Genomic DNA, 11,670 nt, shown 5'->3' with positions numbered 1-11,670 from the left:
CGAGGCTCCTTCTGCAAACCAATGCACCTCTGTAGAAAACAAAGAGCTGAACACCGAATCCGTCCTAGACTCTGATTTTAATTCCTTAAAGCACTTGGTTTCCAACTCCTCCGTCTTGACAGAAGATAAGAGACTCTTGTTTCAGCTGGACAAAGATGCTTTTCACTTTTATTACCAGTCAGCAGATGAGCTCTTCAGAGATTTTGAAAAGTGGCTTGTGGTAGCCAACAACAACACTTTGTCACAAGCAAAGATCTACAAAAATGCAGTTGTTGAAATATTGACATGTTGTGACAGCACGCTGACGCTGCACCCGAACGCTCTCACCAATTCCAACGTTTTGGAGGATAGATACTTTTCCATGCACTTTAAAACATTCAGCTCAATTCCAAGCTGAGTGAACTTGACCAAACAAAAGCCATGTCTTGTCACACGTTGTACAACCGCCTTGTCTACCTTTGTCTCCTGTTTCGTTTCAGTGAAGCCAGGAATGTCTATTTCGGACTTTCTCATGAGGCCATCCGACGTTTGCGCTGCAAGGTGGAGGAGTTACAAAAAGTGCTGAGGCCCTTTCGTTCTTTGAGGAGGAGCCTTGTGAAAAGCAAAAAATGCATCAACATCATCAATGTCAGTTTGCTGAACGAATATGGCAAGTCTGCATACGTAAGACAGTTAGTGGAATCGATTAGAAAGCCGTCTCTTACACCGACTAGAGACAATGCTGTGTCTCTACGAAACCATCTTCTGCTCTCTGTCACTGTAATTAACAGTTTAAGAAAATCTAACATTGCTCTTTTAAACATTAGAGACTACATGGCTGCTGAGAAGAGTGAGTGTGGATATTGCATTGTGCAAGAGCGCTACAAAACAGCATACAAGTACGGAGCCAAAAAGTGCCGAACGACTTGAAAGTGTTGATCGATATTTATTTGCTGAGATACAGAGACCTTCTTGTCAACGACTCTCACTACATGGCTGCAGACACCAAGACTGTTTTGGAGTTGAGCGACTGCTACAGGCCCCTTTTTCCATCGATGAGACCCAACAAAGACGAATGTGTGACACTCGGTGCAACTAGAGTGCCTGTTTACCAGATGGGTTCCTCTGCTATCTCCTCTTGCCTGACGTCCTGCTTCAGAAAAAGCCAAGTAAACATTCCCATGAAGCGTCTTACTCCCACTTGCATTCGCGGTTCGATAGCCACTTACTTTGCCAACAACAGCAAAGAAGATCGCGAGCGGTTTGCTACACTCTACATGAAGCACAGCAGGAACACAATGGATAGCTTTTATGTGTCCCAGTGGAACGCTGCAGAGGAGTTGCGCTTTGCCCTGGGCATCGGACAGTCCTTCGGAGTCATAGAGTCTTTGACTGTTGAAAAGTCTGAGAGACCACCAAAGAAGGAGAAGGATGTGATGGACTGGCTCCAAACTAATGCAGAGGAGTACGGTTTTCATGAGGTTGAGGACATCTTTGAGGAAGATTTAGACTCCGGTTCTGACTCTGAAGAATGTGCTGCTACTTTCAGCTGTACCACAGTGGTTCCGTTTTCTCCAGCTGTAGAAAACAATGTTCCTTTAGAGGATAGCAACGACCATGCCGTAGATTTCTTGTGTGAACCTACCTCAACTCCTGTTTCGTCTGTTCCATCTGAACAAACAATCGCTGGTCCAGTTCTTGAACTATCCCCTGCTCTTGCACAACTAGTTCCTAACGAACAAGCTGTTTGTATGGATGTAGATCAGACTCTAGCTGTTCCTGTTGGCACAGCTTGTTCTCCTCTTGCATTAACATTATTTCCTGATGAACCGGATTTTATTGAACACCATGCAAAACTTTCTCCAGTTTACTTTAATGAGCAAGTGGTTGCCAAACCTGTTTCTGCTTCTCCTTCTCAGCAAGTCGCTTTCTGTCCTTCAAAAGAGGTCTTTTCTGTTCCTCTGACTCCTAGCCTTGTTGCTTTTCAGCAAACATTGGCCAAACCCAGTTTGTTTCTTTCATCTGATCCAGTTTCAGCTGTTCCTGTCCAACAGGCTGGTACTGTTCTTGCAAAGCAGCTCTCACCTTATGCTGTTCAATCTGTTGGTAGCCTATTTAGCCAAAGTCTTGCCTCTACATCCAGAGGTAAATTCTTTTTGATTTTTGATTTTTGATTTTTATGCAAATCTCAACACGCTTTCAAAAAATGAAAATGCCCAAATCAACTCCTTGCCCTATTGTTATTGTTAGAGCTGTAAAAAAAACAAAACAAAACAAAAAAACAACACAGAAGTGTGTATGTATTTGTTGCAGGACTAATTCTGTGATTGCTTAAATGTTTATACAAGTGAATGATACTAAAACTGATTATGTTTTAGAAGTAAAAGATCCAAGAAGAAAAAAAATCAAGTTGGAAATGCCATCTTTCACTCAAGAACTCATCGGTAATGTAAAACCTAATTTATACAAAGATATATAAACACAAACCTCTTCTTGCACAATTTCAGATGGTTAACTGTTAACAAAAACTAGCCATCATTGCTAAGTGCACTTTTAGAAAGTTGTGTCTACCCGATTTCTAATGATGAAGTTAGAAACATCACCGTTAGAAATCATGCACAGCTTGTTATCATCTCTAACACTTAGAAACTGTTGATGGTTTTTATGAATTAGAAAAATGAACATGGTTTTATTTTATTTCAGGATCAACTCAGCCAAGAACAAAGGAAAACAAAGCAGAAGTTAGCCAATGCCATTTAGGTAATCTTTCAAAAACCAGTTATTGCTATCAGTGCAAACAATAAGGTCAACAAAAAAAAAATAAATAAAAAAACAGAATAAATCTTGTCTTACTTCAGAACCAAATGAATATTTGATTTAATCACTTTGTGTTATGACTTGAGTTTGTAAAATTTTAGATGAAATAGTTGAAGAGCTGAATGCTTGCCCTGGCCACAACGAATGGTTCAACACCAGAAGTTTTCCACGATGTGCAGCTTTGGTGTTGGCATACATCTTGCAAGACGTGTTTACAGATGTAAGCTCAAGTTGCTCGTACAAAGATTACCTTGGCATCTTGGCAAATCATAGCAGTGACAAGCTCATTCATGTCTTGCAAAAGTACTCCTACCAAAGCCATATTAAAGACAAAATTAAAAACATGAAGCTAAAAATTCAAAAAGAGGGTAGTTTAGAAAAGTTTGTTCAATATGGCAATATCGTGAAACCATTTATGTAGTTTAGATAAGTTTGTTCAGTTTGGCAATAAAGATGGGCCTTTTGTGTAGTTTGTTTTATCTATGCTTTTGCAAATATTTTTATCTGTTTCGCTAAAGACATAATAAACAAGAAGTTCTGTTAAACTGTTCTCACATTTCTTATTTAAAGATAGTTCAAACTTTTTTTTATCTTTAAAAAAAAAAAAAAGAAGTCGTTTTGTTATTCTGTGAAAACTTTTAATAGAGTTGCATTTAGAATTACTTCTGATGTTTTTAAGAGTTTGTTAAAAAGCAAAATAATATTTCCTGTGATGTTAAACTGCATAAGTGAAATTTAAAAAAGGAAAACTGCTCCAACCATTTTTCGGAAAAAGAAATCAAAAAGTTCCTTATTTTAAAAGATCTAGACATCCATTTCTTCTTCAGCAAAATAGCGAGGCTTTTTTATGAACTCTTACTCTCTATTTTTTCATATCTTTACACAAAGGATTTTGTTTAGATCAATGTAAACATACATAGAAGTATATTATGTTTTTTTTTTTTTTTTTGTTTTTATGCAGTCTAACTTTTGTTTCACTTCTATTTTATTTTACGTTTATCTTGTATTTTATCATGCCTTATTGGTTTTTGCGTTTTGTGATGTCAAGCTGCGTAAGCTAAACTTAAAAGGGGAAAACTACGCTAACTTTTCTTTGAAAAAATATTCAAGAAGTACCTTAAACGAAAGAGAAAGCACACGAATCTTGCCATCCAATTCTTCTTCTGCAAAGTAGCGAGGCTTTTTATGTACTTTTGCTCTCTAATTTATCTCTATTTACGCAAAGGGTTTTATTTCAATGTAAACACGTATAAAAGAATACTTTGTTAAAAATAATGTTAAAGGAGTTGCGTAAAAAAAAACGTCTGAATAAAGTTTCTTTACAAAAAAAACAACTAAGAAACAAGCGCGCCTAAGAAAAACCAGATCGCGATTCACTAAGTCAAAAAACGAAAGAAACAAAGTTTAAAAGGTCTTTCTAGACAACAAATTCTATTTTTGGCAATGCAGTTTTTGTATTTATGCAACCTAACTTTTGTTTGACTTCTATTTTATTTTACGTTTACCTTGTATTTTATCTTGCCTTTTTGTGTTTTGTGATGTCAAGCTACATAATCTAAACTTAAAAGAAGGAAACTAGGCTAACTTTTCTAGTAGAATATTATGTTGTTGGTTTTGTATGCAGCCTAACTTTAGTTTCATCTATATTTTATTTTGCGTTTATCTTATATTTTATCTTGTCTTTTTGAGTTTTGTATTTTGTGATGTCAAGCTACATAATTTAAACTTAAAAGAAGAAAACTAGGCTAACTTTTCTTTGAAAAATTGTTCAAAAACTACCTTACACCGATAGAGATAGCTCACGAATTTAAAAAGTTGCATCTATTCATCTTCTTCTTCAGCAAAGTAAAGCTTTTTATGCACTTTTACTCTCTAACTTACATATATTTGCGTAAAGGATTTTATTTAATTCAATTTAAACATAACTAGTAGAATATTATGTTGTTGGTTTTGTATGCAGCCTAACTTTAGTTTCATCTATATTTTATTTTGCGTTTATCTTATATTTTATCTTGTCTTTTTGAGTTTTATATTTTGTGATGTCAAGCTACATAAGCTAAACTTTAAAGAGGAAATTTACGCTAACCTGTCTTTGAAAAACTATTCAAAAACTACCTTTAACAAAGTAGCGAGGCTTTTTATGCGCTTTTACTCTCTAACATACCTATTTTTGCGCAAAGGATTTTATTTAATTCAATTTAAACATGCCTAGTAGATTATTATGTTGTTGGTTTTTTATGCAGCCTAACTTTAGCTACATCTATTTTTCATTTTACGTTTGTCTTATATTTTATTTTATCTTTTTGTGTTCTGTGATGTCAAGCTACATAAGCTAATGTTAAAAGAGGAAAGCTGCGCTAACCTTTCTTTGAAAAACTATTCGAAATCTATTTTTGAGATAATCTAGATTTAAAAGAGGAACACTACGCTAATTTTGCTTTGAAAAAACTCTCGAAAACTAACTTATTCGATAGAGATAGCACACAAATTTAAAAAATTGTATCTACTCATCCACTTCTTCTACAGCAAAGTACTGAGGCTTTTTATGCACTTTTATTCTCTAACATACCTATATTTGCGCAAAGGATTTTATTTAACTCAATGTAAACATACATAGAAGAGTATTGTTACCCGTTTGTTTTATGCAGCCTAACTTTAGTTTCATCTATACATTATATTGCGTTTACCTTATATTTTATCTTGCCTTTGTTAGTTTTGTGTTTTGTTATGTCAAGCTTCATAATCTAATCTTAAAAGGGGAAAACTGCGCTAACTTTTCTTTGAAAAAGTACTCAAAAAGGACCTAAATCGATATAGATAGCTCACAATTTTAAAAAGTTGCATATAGTCATCTTCTTCTTCAGCAAAGTATCGAGGCTTTTTATGGATTTTTACTCTAACTTTCCTATATTTGCGCAAAGGACATTATTTAATTCAACTTAAACATGCCTAGTAGATTATTATGTTGTTGGTTTTTTATGCAGTCTAAACTTTGTTACATCTATATTTTACGATTAACTTATATTTTATCTTGCCTTTTTGAGCTTTGTGTTCTGTGATGTCAAGCTACATAGTCTAAACATAAAAGAGGAAAACTACGCTAAACTTGCTTTGAAAAACTATTCAAAAACTACCTTTAACAAAGTAGCGAGGCTTTTCATGCACTTTTACTCTCTAACATACCTACATTTGCGCAAAGGATTTTATTTAATTCAATTTAAACATGCCTAGTAGATTATTATGTTGTTGAGAGAGTTATGCAGCCTAACTTTAGTTTCATCTATATTATGTTTTAGGTTTATCATATATTTTATCTTTTCTTTTTGAGTTTTGAGTTTTGTGATGCCAAGCAACTTAAGCTAAACTTAAAAGTGGAATGCTACGCTAACCTTTCTTTGAAAATCTATTCATAAACTACCCTAGACAAAAGCTAGATTTAAAAGAGGAAAACTACACTATTTTTACTTTGAAAAAACTTTCGAAAACTACCTTAATCGATAGAGATAGCACACGATTTTAAAAAATTGCATATAGTCATCCACTACTTCTGCAGCAAAGTAGCGAGGCTCTTTATGCACTTTTTCTCACTAGTTTGCTTATATTTACGCAAAGGAATTCATTTAATTCAATCCAAACATATATAGAAGATTATTATGTTACGATTTTTTTTTTCTTTTATGCAGCCTAACATTTATTTCACCTACATTTTATTTTACGATTAACTTTTATATTACCTTTCCTTTTAGTGTTTTGTGTTTTGTGATGTCAAGCTACATAAGCCAAACTTTAAAGAGGAAAACTACGCTAAGCTTTCTTTGAAAAACTATTCAAAAACTACCTTAAACAAAGTAGCGAGGCTTTTTATGCACTTTTACTCTCTAACATACCTACATTTGTGCATAGGGTTTTATTAGATTCTAGTAGGTTATTACGTTGTTGTTTTTTTATGCAGTCTAACTTTAGCTTCATCTATATTTTATTTTACGTTTATCTTATATTTTATTTTGTCTTTTTGAATTTTGTGTTTTGTGATGTCAAGCTACATAAGCTAAACTTAAAAGAGGAAAGCTACGCTAACCTTTCTTTGAAAAGCTGTTCAAAAACTACCTTAGACATAATCTAGATTTAAAAGAGAAAGACTACGCTATTTTTGCTTTGAAAAATCTTTCGAAAACTACCTTAATCGATAGAGATAGCACAGGATTTTAAAAAGTTGTATCTAGTCATCCACTTCTTTCACAGCAAAGTAGCGAGGCTTTCTATGCGCTTTTACTCTCTAACATACCTATTTTTGCGCAAAGGATTTTATTTAATTCAATTTAAACATGCCTAGTAGATTATTATGTTGTTGGTTTTTTATGCTGCCTAACTTTAGCTACATCTATTTTTCATTTTACGTTTGTCTTATATTTTATTTTATCTTTTTGTGTTCTGTGATGTCAAGCTACATAAGCTAATGTTAAAAGAGGAAAGCTGCGCTAACCTTTCTTTGAAAAACTATTCGAAATCTATTTTTGAGATAATCTAGATTTAAAAGAGGAACACTACGCTAATTTTGCTTTGAAAAAACTCTCGAAAACTACCTTATTCAATAGAGATAGCACACAAATTTAAAAAATTGTATCTACTCATCCACTTCTTCTTTTTATGGATTTTTACTCTCTTATTTACCCAAATTTGCGCAAAGGACTTTACTTAATTCAACTTAAACATGTCTAGTAGATTATTAAGTTGTTTGTTTTTTATGCAGCCTAACTTTAGTTTCATTTATATTTTATTTTACGTTTATCTGATACTTTATCTTGTCTTTTTGTGTGTTGTTTTGTCAAGCTACATAAGCTAAACTTAAAAGTGGAAAAGTACGCTAACCTTTCTTTGAAAATCTATTCAAAAACTGCCTTAGACATAAGCTAGATTTAAAAGAGGAAGACTACGCTATTTATGCTTTTAAAAAACTTTCGAAAAATACCTTAATCCATTGAGGTAGTGCACGAATTTACAAAGTTGTATCTAGTCATCCACTTCTTCTATAGCAAAGTAGCGAGGCTTTTTATGCACTTTTGCGTTCTAATTTATCTCTGTTTACGCATATGGTTTTTGTTTATTTCTATGTAATGATATACAAAAGAGTATTTTGTTAAAGATTATGCTGCAGGAGCTGCGTAAAAAAACTCTGGCGACCTTTCCTTAAGAAAAAAGCAACTGAAAGACATGTGCGCCTTAGAAAATTCAAATCGCGATTCACCAAATTAAAAGACGAAAAGAACGACCTTTAAAAGCTCTCACTAGACATTTGTGTTTATGATAGGCAATGCAGTTTTTGATTTTATGCAGCCTAACATTTGTTTCATCTATATCTTATTTTACGTTTATCTTATACTTTATCTTGCCTTTTTGAGTTTAGTATTTTGTGATGTCATGCTAAATAAACTATACTTTGCTAATTTTTATTTGAAAAAATATTCAAAAACTACCTGAATTATAAGCTAGATCTAAAGGAGGAAAACTACGCTAACTTTTCTTTAAAAAAAATATTTAAAAACTACCTTAAACATAAGCTATATCCAAAAGAGGAAAACTATGCTAACTTTTCTTTAAAAAAATATTTAAAAACTACCTTAAACATAAGCTAGATCTAAAAGAGGAAAACTACGCTAACTTTTCTTTGAAAAAATACTCAAAAACTACCTTAAACATAAGCTAGATCTAAAAGAGGAAAACTACGCTAACTTTTCTTTGAAAAAATACTCAAAAACTACCTTAAACATAAGCTAGATCTAAAAGAGGAAAACTACGCTAACAATTCTTTGAAAAAATATTCGAAAACTACCTTTAAACATGATTTAGATTTAATAGATGAAAACTACGCTAACATTTCTTTGAAAAAACATTCAAAAACTACCTTTAAACATGATTTAAATTTAATAGATGAAAACTACGCTAACATTTCTTTGAAAAAACATTCAAAAACTACCTTTAAACATGATTTAAATTTAAAAAAGGAAAACTACGCTAACATTTCTTTGAAAAAATATTCAAAAAGTACCTTAATCGAAAGAGATAGCACACGAAATTAAAAAGTTGCATTTAGTCATCCGTTTCTTCTTCATCAAAGTAGCGAGGCGTTTATGCACTTTTTATTCTCTAAGTTATCTCTACTTACGCAAATGGCTTTTGTTTATTTCAATGTAAAACTTTTCAAAAGAGTATTTTGTTAAAGATTATGCTGCAGGGGCTGTGTAAGAAAACTCTGGTGACCTTTCTTTAAGAAAAAGCAACTAAAGTAGATGTGCGCCTAAGAAAATCCAAATTGCGATTCACTAAATTAAAAGACATATACAACAAACTTTAAAAGTGAAACTATTTTTACAAGCGTATTTGGTAAAGATGAAATGTTCTTATGACATTTTAACGTTACGAAAGGGATTTTCTTCTGTTCAAATATTTATTACAATTTAAAGTGTTAAATAATGTTACAGAAACGACCTAAAACGCCTGTTGTATTAATTTAAACGAACAAAATAGATAAAAAAAAAGAAAAACTATCATTAAAAAAAAAAAAGTAAAAAAAGAAAAGAAATAGAAGTTGAGGAAAAATAAAAATAAGAACTTCTAACAAAGAGCTCTTCTTTTTATTTTTCAGATTTTAGATGCTTAATTCCTTGAATGAAAAGTTGAACTGATGACTCACTACTAAGGTTGTTCCTAGCCTTCCGTTCTCAAACTAGGCCATTCTGAGAGGCTGTTTGATTAAGTACCGTTGATAGTAGTATCGCACGTAAGAGACTTCTAAAACTCTGATTATTATTAATTCCTGGAATGAAGAGATGACTTCATACTCACTAACGAGGTTGTTCTTAGCCATCCGTTCTTAAACTAAGCAAAACAGTGAAGTTGTTTGATTAAGTATCACAGTTTGCTGATTTGCACATGCACCATTGCCGAAACTGTGATGCTTGGTTCCTTGATTGGATTGAAGAAGCTCATCACCATGCATTTTACAAGCTGTCCGTTGTTATGTTTTGCAATTCAGTGGTTCTGTTTTGCAATTCATTTTCTGTTTGTTTAAGTATCATCGATGGTGGTGTCGTGCATGCAAACTTTCCGAAACTCTGATGCTTGTTTTTCTTGAATGGAGAGATGAGCTTATACTTTAGGTGACTTTTAAAACTGCAGTAATTAGTGCCTCGAATGGAAAAACGAACTCATTCATTACAGACCAAGGTTGTTCCTGGCCATCCGTTAACATATTAGGCAACAGTACAGCGAAGCTGTTTGTTTTACAAGCTTTTGTCGTTTCGAGAAATCACTACATTAAGCATTCGATGGTGATACACGACTGATGGCCAGGTTCTGATTTTCGAATGAAAAGAAGAGTCGCATCCGACCACCGGTCGGCTTTCGACGCAAAACAGCTGTACACACTCGTCCAACGATCCAGTGACTAACTGTTGCAACGAGAAAGTTAGCTTTATTTGTCGTGCAGATTGTCCGCTTTGACGTAAAATGCTAGAAATTTGCTGAACGCTCGGTTTGCGCCGCCCAAGAGTCATTCTGTTTCTGCGTTGCCAGCGTCTGTCGGCTAAATACAACTGTAGACTCCGCGCAAGCTTTTTCACCGCAAAAGTTGTACAGAGCCACACCGAAGGCTAAAATCGACTTTAAGGTCGAAGGTTAAAATCGACCCTAGAGGTTTGAAAACGACGTCACGAAATTTTCAAGACATCATCGAAGAAAATTACGGCGGCCAGATGCAACTCTTAGTACTAACTCTACTAATCTTAGTACGTTAAGCATTCCAGTCGAGAGATCAGACGTTTTTTCGTCACCTAAGAGACCGGCCGATGCGTTTGCGACGCTGCGGAAAGAAAGAAGATGGCAAACCACAGGGTTGTTACCGTAACAAACCTCCGTGAGTACCTCCATCTCGAGTGGCTTTTGAAGAAACGTTCGTTTTAAACTCAAAGGGATGGTTGTTAAAGCTCACAAACGCCTGGTTAACGATTTTCTAACGGCAGACACCGTGTTTACAATGGATACAGACCGATTAACTGAGCCCAAAGCGCAAGATCTATCAGAAAACTCCTCTAGGTCGATGCAACGAGACGACTAGACACGTGCGTCTAAAGGCATTTTACAATTGAAGGACGCCCCTCGTGGGCCCTTTAACCTTAACACTAAACTCCTGCTTGATATCCTCGTCCCCAGGTTTCCAAACCGTAACCCCAACCCCCTCTAATCCTAACCCCCTTACCCTCTAACTCTCCCCCCTCAAAAAAACAAAAAACATAAAAAAGCAAACAAAACGAAAAAAAAACTTGCTTCCCTCCTCACTTTTAGCTCTAGGATGCAACACCTTTTTGCCGCCCTCCGCTAGAAGGGAGTAGGGAGTAACGAAAGCTTGACATCAAAGTAGCGTTTCGTATGAGATTTGTTTGCCAAAATTTGAGCGTTTTTAAAAAAGCCAAGACTTCGTCAGAGGGGTTTCTTCTTTTCTCCTAAAGCTATCGATCGATTAAAAAGCTCAAAGCAAAGAAATTCAAAACAAAATACAAAAACGGGAAGTTTTAGTTTCTGCACCACAAGCCAAGCACTAGTTCAAACTGGAGATAATAAAAGGAAATCGAATGATCTCACTTCTCAAACCACTGAGCTGCCATTGGTCGGCAGTCTCTTGTTTGGAGACCATTGAGCTGCCATTGGTTGGCTGTTTAATCGTTGCGATTGGTCGGCAGTTTTATCGTTGGAGACCATTGAGAGATATAAAAGGAATTTTTTTTTTGAGCACAACATTAAACGTTAAATCGTTAGATGTTGTTATAAAGGCACCATTAGAATGCGATGTCCTCAAATATTTTCCTCGATATTTTAATA

The 11,670-nt window shown here is 34.4% G+C and overlaps 1 protein-coding gene and 1 long non-coding RNA gene across 2 annotated transcripts; one reads left to right on the top strand and one right to left on the bottom strand.

The window, feature by feature from the left end:
- Positions 1-924: 924 nt before the first annotated feature.
- On the bottom strand, positions 925-4,009 carry LOC149892694 (uncharacterized). Its single transcript, XR_016450171.1, has 2 exons — positions 3,913-4,009; positions 925-3,105 (listed from the first exon to the last, which is right to left on the bottom strand). It is a non-coding gene; the product is annotated as an uncharacterized LOC149892694 (long non-coding RNA).
- LOC149892695 (uncharacterized) lies at positions 1,083-3,405 on the top strand. The gene is made up of 4 exons (XM_090080106.1): positions 1,083-2,124; positions 2,358-2,423; positions 2,683-2,739; positions 2,898-3,405. The coding sequence occupies exons 1-4, from the start codon at positions 1,095-1,097 to the stop codon at positions 3,215-3,217; spliced, it is 1,473 nt and encodes a 490-aa protein (XP_089936232.1). The 5' UTR covers positions 1,083-1,094; the 3' UTR covers positions 3,218-3,405.
- Positions 4,010-11,670: the final 7,661 nt, after the last annotated feature.

This window comes from Hydra viridissima, unplaced genomic scaffold, assembly GCF_058129835.1.
Source record: "Hydra viridissima isolate aposymbiotic clone 2 unplaced genomic scaffold, HvirCarnegie_v1 scaffold_2, whole genome shotgun sequence".
NCBI classification, from domain to species: Eukaryota; Metazoa; Cnidaria; class Hydrozoa; order Anthoathecata; family Hydridae; genus Hydra; species Hydra viridissima.
The sequence above is the reverse complement of the archived record's forward strand: the minus strand, read 5'-3'. Positions and strand labels throughout refer to the sequence as shown.

Coding starts and splice junctions, on each gene's coding strand:
- LOC149892695 (XM_090080106.1), top strand. CDS start 1,095: ATGGGTTCCTCTGCTATCTCCTCTTGCCTGACGTCCTGCTTCAGAAAA. Junction 2,125..2,357: donor TCTTGCCTCTACATCCAGAG/GTAAATTCTTTT, acceptor ATTATGTTTTAG/AAGTAAAAGATCCAAGAAGA. Junction 2,424..2,682: donor TTTCACTCAAGAACTCATCG/GTAATGTAAAAC, acceptor ATTTTATTTCAG/GATCAACTCAGCCAAGAACA.